The following is a 27,396-nucleotide window of genomic DNA, read 5'->3' on the forward strand; positions in this document are numbered from 1 at the left end:
GCTTTCTCAGGTCTGCTAAACCAGTTACTAATGGTCTGTTTTTTCACTTTTTTTTTTTTTTTTTTTTACTGTTTTCTGATTAGCTGCCTTTCTCATTCTTTGGGATTTATGCTTTAAAAAAATCCATCTACTGTTGCTTAATGGGTTTGTAGAAAAAGGCAAAAATAAATGTATATGCCCAGCTGGCCATCTTTTAATTTATTTACACACTTCTATGCACATAGGATAAGTGTGAATTCTGTCTGCTCATTTACTGCTTCGTTTCCTAGTGCCCACAGTATCCAGCACAAACTAGATGCATGATAAATATTTGCTGAGTGACTGACTGGCGGACAGACCCACTAACTAGCTTGGTTAATTAAATTCCCGAATAGCTTCAAACTTGTGGAATATTAAAATGACAATGTTGTGGCTGTATCTTACAATGAAGTATTTCTGAAAAGTGAGGAGGTAGGGTTTCTTTAATGATATTTTCATTCTATTGTGTATCCCTTTAACTTTTTTATTAATTTTACTGCATTTTTCCTTTAAGAATGCAAAAGGGAAATATGAACTGCTTTGGAGTAAAGAGTACTTTAGGAGGAATATGGTAGGTAAAACTAAATATGTCGATGATAGCTTTTTTTTAAGTGAAACTTAACTTTTTATTTCATTTTCTTGTCCCACTGAAAAACATAGACCATGGGGATACAGTGATTTCAGGTCTCTTCTAATTTTTTAATTTCCTTAGAATTTGGTTATTTCCTATTGTCAGGATGGCAAATTCCTGGCACTGTTTCAATGACTCAATTTGGTTCTAGAAAGTGTTTTAAATATGTTTTGAACATGAGAATGAGATTAACTCCCCTATGATGATAATATCCTAGCCAGTCCACTTTAGAGTTTCAAATGGAAGACAAATATAACAATGTGTAAGGAAAATAAAAACATAGAAGCAAAAGAAATTCAGGGAAATCATTTTTCTTTCACAGTCTAGGGCCTTGTTCTGTCAAGTAGCCAAGTGTGCATACATTAATTAATTTAAATAACATTTACTGAGCACCTACCATGTGTACCAAGCTGTGCTAATATTAGAAACTTGCCATGTCCAGACTGGGCACTCATTCTACACTTGCTTAATTAATTGATTTGAAATTCAGTTTTCTATTGCTATTTTACTGCCTATGAGAGTTTTACCCTTGCAGTAAACATTTTTTTAAAGATTTTATTTATTTATTTGAGAGAGAGAGGGAGCCCATGAGCTGGGGGGTGGGGCAAAGGGAGAGGGAGTAGCAGGCTCCCTGCTAAGCAGGGGGCCCAATGCAGTTCTTGATCCCAGGACCCCAGGATCATGACCTGAGCCAAAGGTAGACACTTAACCGACTGAGCCACCCAGGGGCCCCTACAGTAAACATTTTTATCCCCATGCCATTTTGGTAAGGTGTGTGACCTTCTTGCATCCATTTATAGGTAGCCTGTTTACAGATGATAAATTGAGGGTCTAACTATTGTGGTAACAAAGGGCACAGAGAAAGCCTATGTTAAAGCCAGAGTTAGACCTTGAAACTCTAGTGCATTTTTTTTAGTCTAGTGATTATAGGTAAATTTTGGTAGCTCTACAAATTTAAGGAAGAGGACAGCATTTTAACTTTGAACAGTGATATAGATGCAAAATCAAAAGTACAGAAAGATTTGGCATATGCTGGTTCAAGAATATCTTAATGTGAAATATCTCCTTTAAAATATCTTTTTTCAAAATAGCTCATTCACTGGTTGGAAATAGACATGATTTTAGACAATTGTAAATAGAGAGCTTAGTGATGTGGGTCTTCCTTTTAAATAGTCTGGTTTTTAGTCATGAATGAATTTTATTTGCAGTGAGTTAGGTCTTTTATGTTTTTTTCATTTTTATATTTATCAAATGAAATGCCTCCTGAAAGAGACATATGTACTAGTAAAGGTACTGTAAATTTAAAACATATAAAATCTGCGTATTGAAAAACATGATCTTTTTCCTTTAGAATTTCTAAGTCATAGACACTCATTCTTTTAAAAAAAAGTTCAGATCCTTGAACTAGTTTTTTGCTTATTGTCTTGAATAACTTCTTGTTTTTCGCTTTGTTTTTGTTCCGTCCCTCCCTTACCTCCTCCTTACCCCTCTCATCCAGTGTCTGCTGGTGAGGAAGATCTGTCCTCTCAGGCAAGGGCAGGAAGGAAAGTGAACAGCTCTCCCAGGAGGCCAGAGCTAATGGGAGTTTTGCGGATCTTTCAGCAGGGCTTGTCAATGATAACCGTGCAGTAGAGGTCTCCCCTGCTGGCTCTCTGACCTCTTGGTAAACTATTTGTTTTTCCTTGTATTGATTAAAAAAAATGAGCCACCAGTCTATAACTCCCTATCAACCGGGGAGTTGTTTTTAAGTACCATACACATTTAAAATACACTAATTCAGAAAACCCCAGATCCTTGACTTTGTTTGACTCTGCGATTCAGGTAAACCAGATCGCTGGTGATGTTAAAACAGAATCCTTGAAAGAAACAGTGGATGCTTCCAGACTTCTATTTTTTTTTGAAAGAATACGAGCTACAAAATTTTAAAAACCAGTACAATACTCCAAATATTAAACCGTCGAAAAGAAGAATTCTTATTACTAAATGAACATCTAAAGACTAGAAAACTTTCATCTTTATTTCCATTTTGGTCCTAAAAAGGTAGTCTCCTTCAGTATGCGAACAAAGTGGAGCTATTGTGTTTCTTAGTATGTGATGCAGAGTCTATTTTTTCCCTTACTCTACAGCGTTCTAAAGGAAAATTCACGGACCCAAAGCAACTTGATCGCCTGCAGGTATGAATCTTTACAGTAGAGGGAAACCTCCAGGCTGTCTACCTATTGACATTGCTTAATAAAAACATCTAGAAAAATGGTGCTTCTGGTTGTGTTTCCAATAGCAATGTGATTGCAGCACACTGTGGATTGGGTTACCGATCCTTTGAATTCTGACCTTCTGTCTAAAACAGCTTTAGAGGTTACTCTTTTTTTCCGATTTGGGAGACTGGAGGGGGAAAAAGTTAATGCTGCTTGAAGGAAGAAAAAAATTCTCCAGGTTACTAAGTTTTGGTTTTTTATTTTGTCCCTTCCTGGCAATTCCTTTGTAATAATAATAGAGCTTCTTGATTCTGGATACTTAAACTATACCTCCAAATGCATAAGGACAATTTGGAGTACATTCTGAATGTAATTATTTCCTCATGAACAAATCAAGTGTTTATGATGTAATAGCTATTGAGATCAAAGCGTATCACATTGGATAACTGAAATTAGGAATACAAAAGGGAAGAAATGGATAGAACTGTAAAACAAGTTGTCCATATAATTTGCTTGTGGTACACTCAGACCCTTAGTGTCTCCTTTTTATTATAAAGAAAAAGTTGGGAATATTTATAATCCTTATTTTAGAAAGATAATTTACCTTTTTTTGATAAGTAGTGAGGAAAAGATATATCCCCAATATGATAATTTCAGGTTTAAGGATTCATTACATTTCTTTCCCTATTGATCATTTAATGTATTTTTATTTTTGAACCTGCGCACTAACTTACAATAAATGTTTGTGAATAATCATGTGTTGTACAGTGACCGTGCCTATTCTATCTTGGATATACCATTTCAGTATATATCATTTCAACATGTCACACACCTTTCTGGATTTATTAACTTTTTTAGGTGTCCTCTTGCTCCAAAAGGATGATACCGCCCAGGACACATTGATGTCCCAGTGCTCCATCTACTGTTTAGTGGTAACTTTGATGGTGTCAGAAAATGAGGCAGATTCTAGAATAAATAGGGGGGAGGAGGCATATTTTTGAAAACACAGGATTCATACAGATAAATTGTCACGTTTTTGTTAAATGCAGAATGTATATAAAACTCCTAACACAGCCTGGCATGTAGTAAGCGCTCAATAAATATTAATTTCCTTCCCTGTTCCATGAGATAGTCATCATTTCTGAAGAATTTAAAAACTGTGAACTCAGCTGTCATGAAACCTGGAAAACACAAAACAAATTTCCAGATCCTCTTACAAGTATTGGGAGGTGCTGACAAGATTGGTTTTGCCCATGGCTTCGAGAAAAAAAAAGTTTGAAGAGGAGACAAATCTGGGTTTTCTAGGTTACTTCATGTCAACAGAAATCCACTTTAAAGTTTGAGAAAGCAAAAGAGCTATTGCTGAGATTAAGCATATGCTTCCAAGACAGTTATTTACATATTTTTGGCAGAAGGGAGAAAAAGTAACTCTGTTTGCCATTTTGGAAAATCAGTTGCTTTTAAAATAGAAAATCTGGTATGTCATATTTCTCTTAGATAAAGTACCTCTGTCATCCCATTCCCTTTTCCTAAAAATCTACCACTGCCCTTGTTATGATTATTTGTTTCAATAAGTGCTCCTCAAAGTTTCTATTAGAATAATAATTTTGTAAAAAAACATCCTAGAGGCACTCATTACTACATATGATAAGTTTCCCACCCTACATAAATAAATGTTATTATCCATATGTAATAACCAGTGTGCTTATTAGAGAGCCAGGAAATAGATTATATTTCCAAATTGTGTTGGTATAAAGACTATAATATTTATTAAAATAATTTTCCATGGTGGAGTGAATAGCTAATAATTGCCTCCTTAAATTTACTGTTAAAAGCTATTCATGTTGGAGTTTGAGTGGAGAACATTTAGCAAAATACTGGTAGACATTCAGTTTGGCAGATTTAATATCATTCTTAAAATAAATAGAGGATGTTTTACTTGGTTGTGTTTCAGCAGAAGGCTACTGGGAGCAGGGCCCTCATTGTAGGTCTCGTGCCAGTGGGGAAAGAGGAGGTCATGAAAGTGACCACTCCAAATGCCAGCAAGGATCTTAACGTCAGCCTTCCACTCTTCCAACGGTTCCATAAAAAAGCCAGGAATGTAATGCCATGGCATGAACCACGAGAAAAGAGACTCGTTTGGAAGCAGAGGGACCAGAAGTACAGTATTTTGGAATACGCTATTTGCCATTCCACTTTGAACAGCCCGAATCGCAAAATGTTGATTTTATTGATCAGATATTACTGATTTTACTGATGTGGAAGAAAGAATAATTAGGATTTTGCTTTTGAAGAGAAAACACTGGCCTTTAAATGCTAATTATGTTTTTGCAACTTACTATACTATTGTTCTTGGGCAATAATCTGCTAAGAATGGTAGAAACAGAGGTAAGAGGTGGTTGATATTGGACCAGGTGATAGTGTGCATCCTTAATTGTAAAATTATTAAAAGGTACACACAAATAGAAGAAAAATAACTCCTGAGTACATTTGTTATTGAGAACTTCACAATTACTCACAATCTTTATTATTGTTACTGGAAGGGATAAAGGAAAGGAACACTTGCCTCTAATCATTTGTTTTCTGTGTTCATTTCTTGTATTTTATTTGATTAATCAACTGTTTACTCATGTAGTTTTAGAAAAGTTCGAAGTTACCTTTTGATTGTTCTAATGAATTCTTTATATCTGCCCTGGTCTTTTTTTTTTTTTTTTTTTAATTAGAGACACTTGTTTATTTTTGCAATCATGCCTTTATTTAAAATTCTGTTAATTGGAGAGCACTAACAACTTTTCTCAAAATTGCAGTCTTCTCTATAACCAGGCACATGTCTAGGCAACAGCTTGTTCTAGAAGATAAAAACTGTTTGGAAATATAGTATATGAAAGATACTGTCTCTTTGAGGGTATTCAGACACTTTGTTACCGTTGCCTATTTCAAGTGTTTTCCTTTCCCAGATGAAATTATATGTTTATTTTTTTGCTTCAGTGGGAAAAATGCATATTAGAAATTTCTTTACTCCTATTCATATATTGAAATTCTTTTAGGAAATATCAGAAGGTAATGCTTTCTACTATTACCTGTCTTTACTCATGGTAAATTTTGAGCAAATGTTTCTAATTGCTGTTGTAATGCGTATGACTTTATTTAGGGGACACCTTTGTCCTTAAAATATATGGATAAGTTACGTAATTGTAGTTAGTGAAAATTTAGAATAGGAAGTTAACAGTATACTACAAACTGGATCTTATTAGTAATGGCTTACCTATTGGCTATTTATCAGAGAGTAACTTACTTTTGGTGTAAGTCGTATGGTAATTATTGCATATTTGATAATCAGGAGTAATAACCAGACAAAATTTATAGATAAGCATATGATTGTTTTTAATCCATCTAATTTTGCTTTAGGAAAAGGAAACCATTTAAAATTGGTATGTATGCACATGGATATTTCTTTTAGCCAATGACTAAGCTCTTTGTTACATAATTATGAAGCATGACCTGTGTCATATTAGTGGTCATATTACCTTCATCATGCTTTTCATAATTTTCCTCATAATTACATGCATCATTTCTTTAATGGTATCTTGTTTGGTTATATAAATAAAAATAATTGAATTTCAATATAAAAACTAATGTAATATGATAAATTTGATTATAATATAGGCAAGTCATTTATATATGAAAGTCAGATACTTTACATGATATTCCTGCTGTTCCGACTTCATGTGGTTTGTGTCTCCTGGATTTGCAAATATAATCTCTCATGGATCAGAAAACTAATATTTTATCCTTTCATATCTAAAATAAGTTTTAAACCATGGGAAGCCTGGGTACAATAGCTTAACATAGGATAAGGTTTCAAACTGGGTTGAACCAACCAGCACCTCAGATTTTTACTTTATGGACCTTAGAAACAAATACGATAGCAAAAGCAGTTACTATGTGGGTGTCTGACATCATAGATTAAATTAATATAACATCACATATACTTCACCACACTAGGAACCTCCATTCTGTGCTGTATTTTATTTTCTGCATATATACTTTAGTATATTGAATAACTGATACTTCTGGTTTGAGAAAGTGCTGTAGGTGGAAATGTAATTCTATTTCGGCTGCATAGATGAACAGATCCAATAGCAATCAACTGATTTTTGACCTAGCTTCCCAAATATGGCAGATGACTAGCCCATGATTCCTTGCTGGTACCATACAAAATGAAATCCTAGGTGAGTTTGCAGTTTAAGCTGACTCGTAGATTTGACAAAGCGTTCTTTTCTGAGGAATTTAGATTGGCATCCTTTCAGCGGGGAGAGGGGGAGAAGTCCACACTGAATTTTGTTCATTAGAAGCTTTTTGTTTTGGTTGCATGGGAATGGTGCTTTCATTTACAAATTAGCAAAGAAAAGGTAAGACTGTGTGTATCTGTTTCATTAGTTGGTGATCTGGAAATGTATCATAAAATCATTTAAGAATTTACTGTGTTTTTAAAAATGTTCTTTCATACCAGGGTAAGAGCCTTTAAAAAAAGATGTTTTTTATTATTAATAAAACGCCAAATACATAGAATAGTATTTTTGGTAATGGCGAAATAGTTGGAAAGAAAATCCAATGGGTATAAAGATTTTCCTTCAGAGTACAGGATTGGTTCTGATAAGTGAGTAGTATCAAAGTAAACATTCGTATTTGAACTTTGGTACGGAGCTGGCAAATTACAATATAATAGGGCACATCAGTGACGCCTTCAAATATTTGAAGTCGATATAACGGTTGTCATCGATCTAATAACTGAAGTCATTTATCTGCCTAAAACATGATAGTAAGTATTTTAAACTGAAGCTGTAATTTAGTCATAATGTGAATAGCTCGACTCTCTAGATAAGTGTTATGGATTATCTTGCATGGATTGTGAAATTAGTTAGAATTTTTTAAAAAGAACAAAGTGTAAAGAAAGAGTTCTAGATAAAACAAATCTTTTCCCCAAAATGATTTTAAGATATTAACCCTGAAATATTATCTGGTTTATATTAAAAAAAATGTTGCTGTGAAACTAGCCATCCTAGAAATCATTGCTGAATCATCATTCGGGCTTTCATTGTTAAACTGGTAATAGTTTACACGTTTGCTTGTTTTCTCCCTTTACCTACTTAATATATAAATGGCTATTCTCACTTTTTAAAAAATTTGTCCCAGACCTGTTAGTGGGTACCTTCGGGGGGGGGGGGAATTTGAAATGTGTTGATTCCCCAAGTTTCAGGGCCTGAAAAAAGTTTTGGAAAAGTATAAAAGATAACGTGTAACTACTCCCCAAACTCGTAATTGGTAGCTGCTGTAGCCAGAGATGTGTGTTGACAGTGTCTCAGAGAACTTATTCTCACACAGCTGTTTATTCAGATAGCATGGGGCGCGTTCATTTACATAATAAATTTTTTTTAAGCAGCAAGGTTGAGTCAGACGGAGCAGCGCTCCTCTCAATTGTTGCATTTAAACCAATAAGGTTAGAACAAGAGAATAGCTGTGGTTTGCGTTGCAAAAACAAAAAAAGCCCCGAGGCTCCACGGGCAGACCTACAAGGCTGCGCAAACAAATCGAGGGATGAGATTCTGCTGTTTCTTTGTCTAGGGTTCTCAGATGCTATCTGCGGCTGCTGTTTGGTGGGGAAAGAGCGCAGGGCTCAGAGCGGTTCCTAAACAGAACGGTGGGAGCTGATGGCTCCGAGTTTGGGGCGAGGTAGAAACTCTCCAGTGCCACTTCCGACTTTAAGCCTTCCTGTTGCCGTCCACTGTGGCGGTTTGCTTTCTGGGGAGAGCGTTTTCGCTCAGTCGCTCGGCAGCCCGAGCCTGCAGCAGCGGCCAGGCGACTGTCCCCGCGGCCGGGCTTCTCCCTCCAGAGGCGCCCCGCTTCCAGCAGCGCCGGGCTCCGCTGGGAGCTCCTAAAAGCCCTCACGCGTCCTTATCCAGGAGCAAAACTGCATAAGGAATGGAGGTCTGCTAAACCAGAAAATTCGAAGGAGCACATTAAACTGGTGGCTGCAGCAGATGTAAGCGCTGTAAGTACAAGCTGACTGTTTGAAAAATTGTAGTGACTGACAACAGCTGTCCTGTGGGCAAAACCCGAGATAACAGGCGCGCTTTGGTATTGTTTTGATTTGTTTTAAAATAAAAACATTAGGGCACGGGCACGGTTATGACACTTTGTGCGTCGTGCGTGTTTAGCCACAGGGTTCCATCATAAAAGTATAATTCTTAACCCCCAAATTATCTGAGCGATTAGCAACATTAAGAGCTAATTACAAATGAATTGTTAATCACTGTTGCTGTGATCGATACAAATATAACACACGGCTATATTCTTGTAGGGAGATTGCTTCCTATCTCTCCTGAATGGCTGCACAAACCTCAAAGATTATTGTGATATTGAATAAAGCGATAAATGTGTGTATATAATCTCATTGCAACACAGATAACTTTTCCTGGGCACCTTTGGTTGATATGAGAAAATGAGGAAGGAATTCACATTTTGAAAGGACAACAGATAACAAAAAATCAACTGATACCACTTTTGAAGGAAGGAAATCCTTTTGCTTCAATAAACAAATTTCCCAACGTTATATTAAACAGGCTCATCTTCAAAAGGTGAACTAATAAACATTGGCTAAATTAATATACTTTTCACTTATTGACACTTTATATGACTTGAATGGACCTGAAATTTAAAACAAGATTTCTTAAACTTTTGAATGACCATTTAAAGTATTTGTCATTCAAAATCAGTATATTGCTAATGACCCATGGGCTTATATTTCTTGGGAGGAGTTTTTGAACACATTTAAGTAGCTTTTGCGAGAATTCAATAAAGTCAGACCTGTCATTGAATTTAGACAAGTGTTTTTATGTTGCATTTCTTAAAATGACAAGGGGTACAAGAAGTCGGCAGTTAAGCCCAAAGTGTAGTTTTATAGGGTTGGGGTTGTTTTTTTTCATGTGTCTTTCAGAGTAGGTTTTATTTTAGGCTTCTGTGAGTTTTTTCTCCCACTGTTTGGAGGTTTGCGGACATGCATACATGAATAGTCATGCTTTTTTGCATTATCAAATATTTGATATTTGACTTTCTTGCTGCTTGAGTTCTCCTAAGGCCCAGAGTGTTCAGTAAATGAGCAAACAGCCATGGGTTTTCAAGCCTGAAAATTCTTCGCGGTGACAGACAGAGAAGCCTAATTGAGCCACTGTTCAGTTTTAGAGTGCCAAAAGGAAGTCAACGGCTATGTGAGTTTTGTAGACATGATAAATGATTTTTCTCAAAAGAAAATTTCCATTTGAATGTGAAAATTCATATTATAAACACATTGGAAAGAGGAGAAACACTTGCAGCGAGAAGAAACTCCTTCTGTTTAATCAGATAGCAAAGGTATTTCATTCAACATTTTGAATGAAGGCTAATTTTGAAAACAATCTCTTAAAACTATAGTGGCATCAGTGTCGTTTAAATGCTTTTTTTTTGTTTTCACGGGGACTCGATTTTGTCATTTTCTTCAACCGAGGAAGTTTGAAATACAGCATATTACATTAAAATCAGTAGTAGTATTGGAACATACATTTGATAGAGTCTTTGATAAAGAAGGAAATAAGTGTTAACATTTAAAAGACCTCTACCTCTTCCTAGAAGTTTATTTCGATTTTAGGTTCAGGTTTTTATCACAGCATTGACACCATAGTTAGAAATACTGATTGAGGAAAATTTTAGTAAGAATATATTCTGATTAAAAAGCAGATTTATGCCTAAGGCTCATTCTTATAAAATACATTCTGATTAGAAAATTGCCATTGTCTTTCAAATTTGGGAGTACTCAGGTTGATCTGTGGTTGGGCAAAACCAGCTTGCCTGCCAACTCTATTTATTTAGATAAGTTCAGTACTTTCACTTTGAAAATTTCTTTTTAGTTTGGAAAAAAAAAGTTTTAAATTATAGTCATTTTATAAAAATTGCTTCTAGCAAGCAAAAAAGCCTATGGAAAACCCATAATTTGGACAAGTACCTACATTTTATTTGCTCTGTGCTGCTGAGATTTAGAATCCCTTTCCATTTACAGTTTACTTTTCACAGAACATTATTAACTTTTTGGCTTCATCCATGATCTTCTGTCAGATGCTTTTGATTTGTAATTTAGCAAAGTATAATAAACAGTGCAAAAGTCATGAATTTTGCTCTGCGTCCTGAGCTCTGTGGTAGGGAAAATGTGATAAAATGTGTACCTTAAGTCTTGTTTGATGATCTCTCAAAGCAAGTTTGCCTTCTGGAAATAATTTCTGGGGTTGAAGAGCATGGTATTAACAGATTTAATGTGGCTATTCAATGGATTGCCGAAGTACTCTGCGAGGTTTAGCAAAATGAGAGAGACAAATTGAACATCAACAAAAGTTACATCTGTGAAGAATTATAAATTTAATTAGAAAAAAGGCAAACTTAAAAGACTTCATTAACTAATCAGAAGTCAAAGTTACTAGTTTAGAATTCTTGAATTTAAATTCTCCGAAGGTCTAGCTTCTTTTCTCTGTGTATTTTTGCAGCTTTCATTGTGCTGCTGTGTGTATTCTATACAAAGAGGCTTAAAAAGCATTAAAGTGAAGTGACTTCATTGTAATAGAAGAGGACTATTTGTAATGTTATGGGAAATATTTTTGTACTCATAGGAACATTTGAATTAAAAATACCAGATTAGAAGAAGACAAGAAACATACTAAGTTTATGGATGTGAAGCAGAAAATGTGAGCTTACTGAATGCCTCACAACATTTTTCTGAAAAGCATGAAATATTTTTTTTCTCATTTTGAGTGGAAATATGCCTAATTAATGATTTTTGAAACACCTTATGCTCTTAGAGCTTTAAAATGCGGAAACTTCCAAAGATATTGTTAAACATAAGAGAAAGTCAACACCAATCAGAAAGAGGTGTTCTTTTCAGATAAGTCATTATTGAGAGTATGTTTCCTTACTGGCCTGTAATCTTGTACTACACATAAAAAACTAACAGCATGTGAAGTGTAGCATTTTGTAAACTGTAACTAATTTTGCTCACATCTGTGTCTAATTGTTGTCTGCATTCGCATTCTTGAGAGTAGATTTATTTTTCCTGGACCACGATGTGGATTCAGCTGACCAGCCTAAGTGAGGATTAGTTGTTTTAAAGTTATTTTGATTAAAGAGTCATTTTTAAATACAGTAACACACAACACATGGTTTAAATAATCCTTGAGACACAAAAGAATATATCTGAAGTATACTTAATGAAATGAAGATCGTGGATATGGGCTTTCAAAAATTGTAGTGTATGAAAGTACAGTAGAGACGGAGTCAGGCCAGCATTAAAAAAAATACTGTTGTGCAAATGCATTTTTTTCAGTGAGAAAACGTGTTAGAATAATTCTTATTTTTAAGTTTGACTTATTTTGAAGTTCCTTTTAAGTTTGAGTTTGAAATTTAATTGATAGGTTAAGCCACAAATACAAGTATAATCAAACTTTCAATGTATACAATGAAACTAAAATTGTATTTCCAAGATTATACTATCTAGCCAACATTAAAATAGAAATGTATTTTAACGTTTAACAGAAAGTGTGTTTTACATACTCTTTCCCATAATTGGGCCAAGAGAGTTCTTAAAACTAAGTTAGTTCTCACCTATAATTTATTCCAGGTGTATAAAAGCAGGAAAAAAAAGGGGGGGGAGGGAATTTATCCTTGAGGTAGATTACTACAGTTTCTAAAGGAAAACATTTAATCTTGCGTGAGAACATTACTTTAAGCAAAAACTGCGGGCGCCTGCTATCACAGAATGACATATCTGCAGGCATTAAAATTGCATTTTCATTTAATACTCAGGCGTCTCTTAATTATTTTTTCGTCCTGCACGTATTCTAGAAATACATACCTCGAAATTTCACATAACCTTACACCAAGATACTTAGACTTTAACAACGCGCTGTTCTTGCCAGAAAGGTCGAGTTTCTTAATTTCATAAATCATAATTAAAAAATAACAGGCCTCAATAGCAGATATCTGGTTGGATCACTTTAATGCCATTTGAGATGCTTCAGTTCTCATCTTTGTTCTGTAACCCTAATTGATGTCAGTTCAGGTTGAATGAAAATGCACATCAAAGATTGGGAATTGTGAGTCATTTTAAGCATTTTTCAGAATGCTCTTTCCTGGGAGGCGTCAGCCCGAGCGTGTAAACCAGCAGCCCACCCTCACCTGAGCTTATCACCTGCTGGCAGTTCTCGCTGCCTCTGGAGGAAGGGCAGGGGACTTGCAAAGCCTGCATGTTCACTTAGTTGATTCTTGGAGACAAAAGGCACCAAAATGCTGGCTATCTGGGACATTGAATTGATTATTAAGCTCTCCATTCTCTTTGTTGGTTTAAACGACAGAAAATTAAACGGAAAGCTAACTGCCTTTTTCTGTTATAGTAGGCAATGGCAAATAAGTATTCACCGAATTTTAAATTTGCATGAGTAAGTAAGCACATCGGGTAATGATGTGATTTTGGGGTCTGAAAACTTGCTTTGCCCTTTTTTTGGTCAGCCCAGCACGGCCCAAAAGCTGCCCAGAAGCTGTTTCAGTAAATGTTAAGTGGCAAATAGTAAATATAGGCAAAAACCATCATGATAAGGATAAGAAACTGTCAGGAGTCAAAGGAGTGGGCGGGAACTCTATTTCAGCCGGTGATAGCAGAGGATGAAAGATCTTCTGAGGATGCTGGAGGATTAATTCTTGCACTGCTGTGAAACACACTCATTTTGCTAATAGCCGTTTTTTTCCAAGCACCTTTTCCAAGCTGCCTGGGCAAGGCTGCTTTGCATGTTGATTGGGGGAGGGGTAATCCCGTTTGCAGCTGTCATAGGCCAGTGATGAATCACTATCCCGTCATTTGGCTGCCTTCCCCCCTGACAAGGGGAGGAGGAGGGTAGACCTGCAGGAGGAAACAACAGTGGAGACCTCAACTTAAAGACAATATGCCTTTCACTGCTGCAGTATCCTCCTTTTTCTCTTTTGGTTAAAAGAGAGCATTGTCGTTCTCAGCCATGTGCTCTGTATAATTAAGAGCTGACATTGAAGCAGAGTAACAACAGCTTCTAATTTCTTACCCCTGATCACAGGTGCAAACATCTCAGACCAGTTCAGATGTTGCTGTTTCCTCAAGTTGCAGGTAAGGATATTTGACATTTTTGGAGATTACCTTTCTGTGACCCATATCTATTTTTGTCTAGTATTTCTTAATTATTTCTATTAATAGCCACAGCCTCTGTTGGAAATTACTTAACAATTTGTGTGTGTGTGCGCGCTTGTAAAAAATTTTAAGTATGTAGAAAGGGAATAGGAGCCTGGGTTTGAAAATGATTATGGGCTATAGTTTCTGGTGTTGGGTAAACTGTGAATGTGTAATGTGAATTAGGAGAGAAAAGTTGGACTGTAAGCCATTTCTAGTCTGGCTTTAGAAGATTTGGGGAAGTAAAAACTCACTTTTAAAAGTTACATGGTTCATCGTAAGCTGTTTTAAAAGCTATTTACAGTAAGTTTAAGCGCAACCTCTACATCAACATAACTAGCTTTTATTGACCTGTGGGGGTCGGGGGACAGGAACAGTCTTCACTTCAGTGGAACATTATACCCCCTCCTTTTTTTGTTTTTTAAAGAAAAACACAGAAGTTTAAAAGAAAGTGAATGGGCCTTATATTTCTTTTTTTTAATTGGCTGCCAGAAAACAGAAGGCTATCTAGGTGCGTTTTGAGTAGCTTTAAATAACCCCCCTCCTCTCTATTAGAATATTAAATATAAATGGCTAGTTCTGCAATTGTGAACATGAGGAGTGGCTCCTATACCATAATCCTACAGAATAAGTAGCTACTGAGTCTGAGAAGTTTGGTGGGGGGGAGAATTTAACTGTTTTTATATGGCACAAATGCAAAATTGCAGCATTGAAGTAGAATTGTTCTTTGCCTGAGTAAATGACAGCTGAGGTATTCCAAGTGCTAATGCTCGCGGGGACTCACTGTATGTCGGCCTTATCCCTTTTCAATTGGGCACGCTGTATGTAATCCACAAAGCAAACAAGTGAGCCGGCATCATAATGTTTTAATGCTGCATTTGTTTCAAGGGAAACAGAGGAACAATTAAGCAGTTTGCCAGAGTAAACACATGCATCAGGACTATCTCTTTCCCTGTCACTACACTATAGGCTTCAAGTATTTTATTTGGTTTGGAGACCCATTAAATTACAATTGGGTGGTAAATTATAAGGGAGTACCTAGTGCTAATTTATTAGATGAAACAGAGTCCATAGAAAAGTGATTGTTTTTTCCTATTATCCCTATTGACATATTTGTCTTTTACAAAAATAATGCCTCTTTTTTTTCCAATATAAAAAGGAAAGCATGACTACATTTTTTTCTTTGAAAATTAAAATAGATGCAATTGTCTCATGGTGGTTTGATGAGCTGTACAAGGAAAAAAAAAGATTTTCAAAGTGCCATGTGAATGTTTGGTTGGATAGGGAAGGCAAACGACACCTTTGAGCACCAGATGTTATGAAAGCATGACTGAAGTTAAAATGTAAGATGAACTATTTGGAGTCTAAGAAAATAGATACAATGGGACTTTTGTGTGAATGTGTTTCAAAGGTGTCAAGTCGTTAGCACATTAAATAGTAGTGTTATGAATTTGGTACATCTGTCACACGGAAGGCTTCTTGTCTTTAGGTCTATGGAAATGCAGGATCTAACCAGCCCGCATAGCCGTCTGAGTGGTAGTAGTGAGTCCCCCAGTGGCCCCAAACTCGATAACTCTCATAGAAATAGTAATTCCATGACTCCCAATGGCACTGAAGGTGAGTGTCTGCCTTCTCCCTGTTTACTTTGCACCTTGTTTCTTCGTCGGTATATGCTGTGTTATTAGGTGGTTATGATTTCAGTTGTCAAACCCATGAAGCTACCGTTCTAGTTCCCCTTCAGGTAATTTGACTTGTGAATCAATATTCATCCTCAGGAGCTGCACAGGACTAAATTATTATAACACAGACTGGTTTTCTTTGGCACAAATGCGTATGTATGCATCTATACATACTGTACGCATGTGTGCATAGCGTTTCTAACCTTTGAGTGTTTCTTAGCGCCTTGCTGATCATTCTCCATAGCACAGTAGCAATTTGCGTTGTTTTACTCTATAAGCAATGAAAATTTGGAAATATTTCCTTTATTTTACTTTCCCTTTTGTTACTAAATATAACAAAATATACTTAAATGTAACATTGGACTGGATTGTTTCTAAGTACCTTGTGTGCCTGATGTTCTTGTGGCTATGACCATTAAAATGTAAATAAGTTAAAAAAAAAAAAACCCACAAAACTTGTTTACAAATATATAACCTTATTTGGGAGATACATGAAATTTATTTACTTTCTTAAAGATTAAATGGTACACATTAAACATAGTACTGTTACAGTTATTTTGTATAATGGTACATATGAATATGTAAATTTTATGCAGATATCTATTTTAGTCCATATATTCCTAAATCTAAACACGTAAGCAAGGCTATCCCTATGTATCGTTAGCTGTTATGGACATTTATATAGGTACTATGTATAATTTTAGAACTTCAACATATGGAAAGATATGTTACATATTATATTGTTTTTATTTCTAATTTAGCTTATTGAAAAATTTCTTCATATTTTTGCTTATTCCTTACTAAGCCTCAGACCTTAATGAACTTAGAGCATAAGTTTCACTAGAAGTTCAGTGAATTATCCATGTTAGAATTCTATCCATAAACAAAACCCTTAACCATCATTTCCCAATCACCATGGTGATCTTTTATCACAGTTCTTAAAAATAAACAAAACTAAATGCCATATAATTGTTTGGTACAGTATTCCAATGTGTATTGGTGAGGCCTTTTGAAACTAGTAATGTTATGAAATTTCCGATAATAGAAAAAATACAAAGTAAGTTGTTTCTGATATTAGGTGTCTTAATTTTTATATTGACAGTGATTATTTTTAATGTGTAAATAGTCTATATTTTACTCTTTGGGTGAATACATTCATTACCAGTGTTTGTGAAAAATGGTCACCGTCGAAAGTAGAAACTTTGCTGATCTAGCAAAAAAAACAAAAAACAACTCCGGTTAAGGTGGCTTCTCATCTGAAACTCTCTCCATTTTGAGAGGTGATCAAAAAGAAGTTGGAATGATTTTTAGGAAAGCCAATCTGGTATTTAGCTTTTATAGAGCCAATGAAAAAAGAATCAAGCAGTCCTTTATCCTCTCCTTTGGAATTTGGCTTCGGATGGAAGCATGGCTGCAGCCCTGTGTAGGTGGGCCCCACGCCAGTGTCCTCATGCAGGTAGCTGCTGACAGGAGGGTCACAGGGGGCCATGGGTGCAAACCTTAAGTAGTCCTTCTCCTCACTGAGAAATCCGAAGAAGACAATCATAAAGGAACTTAAAAATAAAGAAGACCATGTTAAATCATGTTTGCACTAAGCATACATTTTGCATGGAACCATAATACATAGGGTAGGAGTAATTTTGAAATAATGATAGTCAATTTATGTACAAAGAAATGAAATGGCGGTAAGGCGCTTTCATTTTGTCATCATTTCCTGGCAAATTGTCTCCTAGAAAATAAGAACCATATACTATTGAAACAGACTATGTGTTGGGGACTCTCCCCCTAGGAAGGCTTCGTGTGAATGATGTGTGGCTTGATTTTTAAGGACATGTGGAGTGGTTAGATTATTTCTAACAGTTTACATTTAATGGCTTGATATCAGGTCCATATTCAAGAACATATATGTTATACAATTTTTGCATAACATAGTTCAAAATAATACAGTATTTTAGATAATTGTGGAATCTGCTGAGCCAGTCAATCTAGCAAATAGTTAGAAATTCCTACTTATCAAAAAAAATTATCTTAGGTCTTGGAAATGAATTTTTCAGACCTATTTCAGACAAATGCAGTTCCTCTTCTCACTTTGTTTGGAGGCATCATTCCTGGGTATACTTTGCAAGGGTTAGGGTAGTTAGGGAAGTCAGAAGAAGATATCAATATATAATTATCCAAAGAATAAAGGGAATTTTGGTCAATCCGCTGGGGATGTCCAGTTTTATTTTAGTATATAGTTTGGAAATATGGATCCAAACTTCCTTCATGAGCACTGTTACATGCCTGTTTAGATGCAAACTATATCAGAAAGTTCTGGGTTATTATTAAGTTATGAATCAATTCATCATGCTGCTTACGTGTTCCGTAATGCGTCTGTTTCATTGCCCTCCGTCACCACTAGAGGAGTGAAGCTTAAAATTAGTGAACTCATAGCGTCTGGCAAGCTGCCCTGGGATAGAATCCTTATAGATTTTCCTCGCACTTCTTTGAACATCTTATTGATTTCGAGACTAGCACTGTTTACCAATGAATTAGAAGAATGCAAAACAAGAAATTCATTTAAATTTAAGAGCGCGTTCGAAATAGCCATCATCTCCCCTAACTTCCTGACAAGTATCTCTAGCTATAGAGGCCATGATTTGTATTTCTGTGACTCCACTTCAGCGTCGTTGAAACCAGCCTCCTTAACGAGGTCAACAAAACTCCCATTTATTTACACAGTTGTTGGCTTTGCCCGAGTTTATATAGGTTGTCCTCTCTCTCTCTCTCTCTGAGCCATTTTTTTTTACTTCCTGCCACCACTTGTCCCTATAATGAGGCTAAGAAAACATGAAAATCTCCTGTATCAAAAACCATAACTTCATCTGAAGAACAAACAAGAAGGGAATGGAATGGAGAGGCAGAGAATATTAAGTTTCTTCTTAAGTCTGCTGCCAAATTATCATAAGACGCAATGCTTGTAGGTTCTGTCCTCACAGGCTAGTGCCTATTTTCATGGTTCATCTAAGGGATAAAGACAGAAAGACACTGAGCCACAGCCTCCAATACTGTGCTTTTTATTTCCTAGATGAAATGTTCTTCAGTTAGAATAGTCGTTTGAATGTTTCATATTTCAAAAGTTTCAACTATTCGTAATTTATATTCTATTCCAACCTCTGTGTGAATCGTTACTGTAGTTAACTGTTGGTTTCGCACGCTTTGTAAATCTTTGTGATAGAAAGCATAGATAGGTAAAAATACAAAATTGTAGCATGAATGAATGTTTGAGTTGCGCTGAAAAAAGCGCTGTTAGAAGTGATATGTTTCCAAACGAATTAATAAATATTTTAGTTACTATTAAACACTTAAGGCTTGATTTGGAAGAGACTAATGGATAGTTATGAAAACACCAGTTGTGACTTTCTTTTAACTGTTTTGCCTATTTTGAGGGAAGGCAGTTAGTCTTCCAAGACAGAATGGAGTAGAAATTTCTTATTAGATTGTTAAAGCGTAATTTTTAAGACCTACCCTTCTTGCTGGTGATGCCCCCCTACACGCATATTAAAGCACTGGATCTGAGAGGATTTCTAATGTGTGGATTTATGTTCAAGCCTCTATTTGGTCTGTGTGTTGATGTCTGTGTTGTGTAAGCGTGAGAAGTAGTTGGGAAGCTTTCCTTCGGAAGGACTCAGGGCCCTAGCAGTAAAAGGACTTTTATTTACGTACCTAATTAAGGCCTTGTTTGAAAAGCACTGATTCTTTCCATCTTTGTTTTTTTCTGGTTGTCTTATGTCTATGGGAGCCTAAGATTGGTCAGTTCATATATTGCTAGTTTGAGTGTTTATTTTTGGTGGTCTGGGGAGGAGAGTGGAGAAGGGCGAAAAAGAGGTGTGAGCAAGTGGAACTAAGAGGTCTAATGCTGAGTTTTTTCTCTATTGTAAATTTAGATCCAAACTCAAAAAAAGAAGCTTAAACTTGTCTTAAAGCAGATGAATTTGCCTTTAAGTGACATAAAACCAGATGCATTTGGAATCCTCACTACAAATACGGTTTCAGGAATTCTGATGGTAATTCAAATAGTAATTTTGAATTAGTATATCAGATTTCCAAGATGATAAGAGATACAATCTTGAATTAGGTGGCTAAATTTTCTGCGTTTTAAAATTTATTTAATTTTGTATTGCATATTTTAGGATGATAGGTTAATTCAATTTTACAAATTTATATTATCAGAAGCTATTTTAAAGTTATTTTATCATTTCTACAAAGCTTAGAACACTAACAAATTATCTGAATTTGTTTTTCTCACTGTAATGTGAATTTAGTAAAGTACAGTTATACCCAACTGGAGTATTTTTTAAGAAATCTTATTTACAAGAAATATGTAAACTGGAGTGAATGTGTATAAAATTATGGTTTGAGGCTGCATTTTCAAGGCTATATTTGTATATTTGTGGTCAAATATTCTGTTGTCAATAGAAACATGGTAATCTAATTTTATTATTGTTTACATTCTGCACATGATTTACTTTCTGGAAGATTAGGGGACATTGTGAGTAAAAGGATTTCTAACTGACATTTTTAAAGTTTGCCTGTAGCCACATAATTGGTCTCTTATAAATTGTTCTTAAGCAAAAGCCATGAAAGGATGAACAAAACATTTTTCGGATTTTATATTTGCCTATATTGTGTATGAGAATAGTTTTCATATGCCTGTTACTAATTAATAATAATAATGACTAATGTTTATAAATAACTTATTGTTGGTCATTATGCTCACCATTCTCCATGATTTGTTTCATTAATCTTCAGAAAATTCCTGACCTACCAGCATAATGGTTAAGAGGCTGGGTCTGACTCTGAGAAACAAACTGAGGGCTTCAGAGGGGAAGGGGGTGGGGGAGTGGGATAGGCTGATGATGGGTAGTAAGGAGGGCACAGATTGCATGGTGCACTGGGTGTTATATGCAACTTATGAATCATCGAACTTTGCATCAAAAACCAGGGATGTACTGTATGGTAACTAACATAATATAATAAAAAAAATTATAAAAAAATAAAAAATATGTACTTAATCATAAAAAAAAAAAAAAGAGGCTGGGTCTGAATCCGAGCTCCACTATTTACTAGCAGTGTTAGCTTCCGTTAGTCTCAGTCTCCTCATCTGTAAAATGAGGATAATAGCAGAACTTCCCTTAGGCTTGCTGTGAGGATAAGTAAAGCCTGGGGCTCACTTGGAACTTCCCAAGTGCTCTGTATCTATTCACTCCTATACCATGCCTAGAAAATAGGCACCTCTATTGTTCTATTGTTGTTTTTACACACAAGAAAACTGAGTCTTTGAAACTTCAATGCCAAGTTTGTAAATGGTACCACTAATATCTGACCTCGTATTTGACTCAAGTTCTGTCTGCGTCCAAAGCCTGGGTTTTAAAATCACCGTATTAGTCTTTGGAGAGAATATGTGATTCTCATCACCTGCCAGTGTCGTCTCTGATACCTTCTTACTAAACACTGGTGCCTTCACTGCCACACGGATGCCTTCGTAACTGGAGAACCCCATTCCCTAGCAAACAGTAGAGCTGTGCAAGGACCGATGGTGGAGGCTTTGATGACAAAATGACTTCATTACGAGGACACGTCCCCAGGGCAGTTCGACTCTGGTCTTTGAGTTCTCGAGTGCGTGAGCGTCTGAGATTTCTTCCTGGTGTCATGCGTGCATGGCATATTGCATCCATAGGTTAAGTTATAGGGGGTTGTCTCTTACTAGCTTTCAAAGCTTTAGACCTAATTATAATTCCATCAGCCGTCTCTCTCTATGTTAGGCTTCCCTGGGATCAAACGGAGATGGGAAGTCCTCTCTGCTTTTCATTATAATAGTCATTATTATATGCACATTTGGATTGGAGTAGTATTGCTGTGAAATTTAAAAAGCGGTTATAGTTTGGCTACTGCTCAGGGTAACAATTTTCTATCTCAGAAAATATGTTTAAGTGGGTGATAAATTCGGTCACATTTCTCTTGACTTAGAGAACCAGGTTATGTTAGCCAAGCAAAACTCAAAGAAGCCGCTTAAGTGGCATTTGTTGGGGGCTCCACAGAAACAGCAGCTATCAAAGCCAGGATTTGGGAGCACGCGTGCCTTGTTCTAGGAGCAGCGAGGAACTATTCGGGCAGTGCATCTGGAGGGAAATGAACGGGGGTGTAAGAGGTGAAGTCAGAGGATAAAGGGGTGGCTTGTACTGTAGGGCCTTGCAGGTTGGCAGATATACTATGTGGCTTATTTATAAATAGCCTTCGTAGTAAGAATAGGCACTGCAGTGCTTATTGTCTGAAATTAGGCTCGGTTTCTAGAGAGCCAGGCTTCTTGATAAACTAATGACTCTCTGTAAACAGTATTCACCTAACTCCCAATACCTAATAGTTCAGAGGATCACATTTCTATGACCTCTCTCCACTAACTGGGCCAGAAGTTTGGTAGGATCAGAAATCTCTCTCTCTTAGAACATCCTGTCTTCTGGGGAAAATTTCTGGTTCCCTCCAGGGAGATGTGTGAAACTTTAGTGAGTGCTAGTATTTGGCTAATTCTTAATCCTTCACTCATGGATTCCTTGCCTTAAGTAATTCCTAATTTGTTATGATGGCCAAGGGTGCCCGGGAGTGAGCTGTGTATATGGATGAGGTGGTATGTGTCTCTGTGTGCCCACTTTGCTTACTTGGAGTAAAGTCCAACAGTGACTCATTTTCCGTTTCTGGCTCCAAATATACAATATAATAGGAAAAAAATACATAATTACAAATTTTCCATTTTTACTTTGGGTAGTCAAAAAATTTATCGGACACATTGCTCTCTTTAGTGACTGCTAAAAATGAAGGATTTATGCTAAGGATTTATGTTAAGTTTTAGAACTCTTTTTATAAGTAAAAGCTTGTTGTTGTTATTATGTTTATGGTAATTTGTTGGTTTGGCAGATTTTTTAGTTTCACTTCATGCCTACAATATCTCATTATACCGAAAAAGGTAGATGAACTCTACCAAACACATCCCAAGGTGATCTGTTTCATGTACTCTCTTTAAGGCAAATTGGCAACATTTCTTTTACATGAAATGAATCAAAATCTAAAATGCTTACCTATTTTATCATTGCATCTATTACTGTTCAGGGGAACTGTGAGGGGAAAGAATACTTTTTAACAAAACAAGGAATATGAAATGAATTGACAAAGTTCTTACTATTTATCGAGCACATCATTTATGCCCTCTGCATATCTTATTTTATCCACAAAAAAAGTTAACTTTTATGTACCTCATTTTGAAGAGTTTCAACAGCATAGTAACTGTTTTGGAGAAGAGATTCAAAGACATGTGAGGCTGATTTCAAAGCCCACATTCTTTACACTCTAAAACATGGACTCCCCGGTAGCCAAATAACTCGGTTCTTGTTGACATAATTGATCTGCCTGAAGAGATTTTATGTTACCCTGTCTAAGCATATGATTCAGTGAAGGAAGTACAACATCTATTTATATTTGTGTTTTGTTTTGCTTAGTAGAGTCTCTAGGCTCCTTAAAGGCAAGGATAGACCTGCTCACTACTGTGTCTTCAGCATCTAGTGGAAGTCTTGGCAGTGGTAAAGCAGTCAACAAATATTTGTTGAATGAATGCCCCGTATGACTAAGCAAATAATGCAGGCGAGTGATTACAAGAGAAGAGAACCATTCATTTTATTTAAAGGCACTAACAGATTCAATGAGTATCTAAAGCCTGTTTTTCAAACTTTGAAAATGATGATTTCACAGATCAATTTATATAATAGTTGTATAGGTCGTCCGTCCAGAGAACATCCATGGTCAACGTTGCTGCTGATTTTGAATTTGATCTATAGTAACTGAATTGCATTTGACCTGAACTAATTAATTTATTAATGGACACTGCTCCTTGGACTTAATAGTATTTAACAATAATGAAGCAACTTCTACACAGTCCAGGAAACGACTGAATTATATAAAGATCAGGCAGTTAGTTCATCTAGGTTTCGTATCCTTACAGGATGGTAAAGAGTTGTGATGGGAGATGAACGTTCTAAAAGATGAAAAAGTTCAAGAACAAGGATATATACATACTGTAGTGAAAAGTATGTATATATTTATTTACAAAATTAGAATATATATCACACCATATATTCACCATTGCATTGTTCATTCATTCAAGAAATATTTGTTAATTTGTGTCTAGAAATTTACCAGATATCCTACTTGCCAAGGAGAAGTTTACACTCTACTGTGATTTGCAGACCTACAATCAGATGACCACTGTACTTTATAACAAGGGCTATATTATGCAGAGAGGTGGGGACCTAATTATGACGGGGGTGATCAAGGATGGTTTCTGCATGCGGGTAATACTTAAACTGAGTCTTGAAAAAGAAGTGGAAAAACACTGGGTGCCAAGCCAGGAAGGAAGAAAGAGCATGGACTGTAGAGCTGTAACAAAGACATCCTTAATCTTGGGGGTACTCTGTGTGTGTGTGTGTGTGTGTGTGTGTGTGTGTGTGTGTGATGTTTGGAGAGGGACATGCGCAGAGTGCATATGCAGTGGGGCTAAGACCCAAAGCAGATGATGAAGGGCCTTATGTATGAGGCTCAGGAGTTTGGATTCAATCCTGTGGGAGCTGAACAACCCAGAGGCTCACGAACAGGAGAGTGATATGATTGGTCTGTGTTTCAGAAATCTACTTCTGTGGTTCTCTGCAACTGTATTCAAGGGACGGTGGGTGGTGGGAAAAGGCTCCAGCTGAAAAGCTATGAGGACCCTTTTGTCTGAAATCATGTACTTACTTATATGTTATTATTTCAGTACAAATTTACATCTTATTCTTGCCTTAAAGCAAGTGGAGAAGGCATAATATTAAAAATATAGAAAAGCAGAATTGCATGTTGGGGAGAACATGGATTTTGCAGTCAGACTAACCCTGGCTAAAAAAATTGCAGGTTAGCGATTTACTAACAGTGTACCTAACGTGTGGGTTTTGAGAGGCAGGAACGCAGGGGCTTGAGAGGGGCTCTGCCACACACCAGTTAGCTAGTGTGATGCTGAACAATCCCGTAAGTGCTCTGTGGCTCTGCTTCCTGGCCTGTAAAATGAAGATAATAATAGTACCTACCTGTAGGGTTGTAAGGATGGTTACATGAATTGGTAAAGCACTTAGAACACAATGTGACTCCTAGGAAGTGCTTAATAGTCATTGATTATTATTATTACTGTGATCATCATCATCAATGATCTCCAAACCTTGCTTTCTCCATTATAAAATGGAGATTACAGTTTTATCATGGTATTATGGCAATGTCTACTTAAAATCCTGAGCATCGCGGTGCCTGGGTGATGGAGTCAGTTGAGTGTCTGACGCTTGGTTCTGGCTCAGGTCATGATCTCAGGGTCCTGGGATGGAGCCCTGGCTGGGCTCAGCGGTCAGCAGGGAGTCTGTTTGAAGAGTCTCTCTTCCTCTCTCTCTGTCCCTCCCGCTCGTGCTCTTTCTGTCTCTCAAATAAATAAGTCTTTAAAAAAAATTAAAAACGCTAAGCATAGTCACTAGCTTCTACCACATGCTCAAAAAGCAGCAGCTATTATTAAATAATTATAAATGTTATATTTTTAAAAATCCGCTGGGACTGGCTACTGTGTCTCCATGGGAAGAAGAGGATATTTGCTCCTCCTCTGAGGTCCTTCACATTGTCTAATGGCTGTTACAGGTACTCTGAGTACCTGGGCTACTAAGTACTTGCTCAGTTAATACACAATAAGGGTAGGGCTTATGTCTGGGTATTTGGACGGATTGGTGAAGAATGGGAAAATATGGGGGAAAAGCATGATCTGAGATGTAAATTTGGTAGGTTGATTACATTTTAGGCAAGTAAACCATTTTTCCAGATTGATATGATTGAGGTTCTGAGTCCGAGCCAGCTCATCTGCTTCCAATCTTCATACACTAGTTTATTTTACCATCCGCTAATTTGCAACATACACTGATACACTTTTATTCAGTGCCCTGGTATTCTGGGACTTTTCCTATGGCTGTTCTGTTTGCTGATTGTTCAGATTTCCATCAGAGCAATGATGAAGGATGATAAAGCCCGAGTTAGAAAATGTTTGACTTTTCACTTTTTAAAGGTTTCATCAAAGATGGTAATCAAAAAGAAATTGAAACTAGCTATGTGACCTTAGGCTAGTTTTTAAACACCTTTAAGCTGCAGTTTCCTCATCTTTGAAATATGACAATTATAATAAATATTTCATAAATTTGCCATGAGGAACACAGGAACTATTGCTTGTAAAGTACTTAACACAATGCTCAACATACAGGAGGTGCTCAGTAAACATAAACTTTTATTTAAGTTATTCCTTTTCCATTCTAAAGTTCTACTTAAGTATTGCCTATGTTATAAATTGAGAATATTACTACCTTAATTCTTAATATTAGAGCAATCTTTCCATACCATTATGCCATGCTTCCATTATTAGAACAAGCTAAAAAATAGTTAGATCCCACTTTGGAATCTACATGTAGGTATCTGTTAAAAGTCATTAAATGGCACATTTACGGTTTGTATACTTAGTTGTATATGCATCTTAATTAATAGAAAGAAACAGAAACAAACATGAACTCTAGTTAATGATGTGAATGCTGAATATATATTGTTTATGCAACTTATTTTGAAATGCATGAAAAATAAGATGGTTTTATAAGAAATAGATAGGGAAAAGTAAACATGGTAATGTTAATTGTGAGATTTAGGTGGTTGGTTTATGGCTATTCAGTGTATACTTTTTTTTTTCTTTAAGATTTTATTTATTTGAGAGAGTGAGCGAGCAAGAGAGCATGAGCAGGGGGAGGAGCAGAGGGAGAGGGAGAAGCAGACTCCCTGATGAGCAGGGAGCCCAACATGGAGCTTGATCCCAGGGCTCAATCCCAGGACCCTGGGACCATGACCCGAGCCAAAGGCAGATGCTTAACCGACTGAGCCACCCAGGTGCCCCTTAACTTGTCTATATGTATGAAAAATGTTATAATAAAATATTGGTAAAAAAAGTGAACCTACAATACTTAATGTGTCCAGGAAGGAAACATTTGTTTTTTGTTATGTTGGGTTTTTTAATTTGTATTTTGTACAAAGACCTATTCCGGAATCTAGCAGAAATGCAAAGTACTGCTGCATTAAGGAACTCACAATTTGGTTGGAAGAGACAAGACTCTTTGAAAATTGAGCCCAAACTCCAAAGTCCTATGTCAGTTGGATTATGAAGGTGGAATTTTCCGTGTGTGGCTTAGAGATCCCCAGGAGTCGTAGAGCTAGCATTGAGGTCAGCAAATGCTTTTGTGCAAAAAGCTGTGTCTGTAGGATGAGGAAATTAACAGGCCACATATATGTTTAACTCTTTTTCACATGGGGGCATTCTGTTATCTTTATTAAAATATACATTTTCATGTCTGGAAATTCACAGGTTTTTGTCATTATGCACTTTCTCCATCAGCAGATCAAAAGTAGTCTGTCATTCGTGTTCTGAAATATTTTGGTGTTAGAAAGAGGGCTTCATTCTCAAGAAGGTTAGAAGCCACTGATCCA

The 27,396-nt window shown here is 36.3% G+C and overlaps 1 protein-coding gene across 14 annotated transcripts in view; it reads left to right on the forward strand.

Annotated features, from left to right (window-relative positions):
* EYA1 (EYA transcriptional coactivator and phosphatase 1) overlaps window positions 1–27,396 on the forward strand; it is a 349,658-nt gene that overhangs the window by 172,768 nt on the left and 149,494 nt on the right. For 5 of the 14 annotated variants that reach the window (XM_087864819.1, XM_087864821.1, XM_045810188.2 and 2 more), the window contains exons 3-5: window positions 2,776–2,823; window positions 14,004–14,053; window positions 15,603–15,730. The exons of 1 other annotated variant lie outside the window; for it this stretch is intronic. In XM_087864819.1, the coding sequence (XP_087720945.1) occupies window positions 2,776–2,823; window positions 14,004–14,053; window positions 15,603–15,730 (226 nt within the window). Of the gene's footprint in view, window positions 1–2,775; window positions 2,824–7,093; window positions 7,257–8,587; window positions 8,897–14,003; window positions 14,054–15,602; window positions 15,731–27,396 lie in introns of those variants that run through there. 8 more of the 14 variants (XM_087864823.1, XM_087864822.1, XM_087864824.1 and 5 more) reach the window with 7 other exon arrangements.

Source organism: Ursus americanus, chromosome 9, assembly GCF_024610735.1.
Source record: "Ursus americanus isolate L20-20 chromosome 9, mUrsAme1.1.p, whole genome shotgun sequence".
Lineage (NCBI taxonomy): Eukaryota > Metazoa > Chordata > Mammalia > Carnivora > Ursidae > Ursus > Ursus americanus.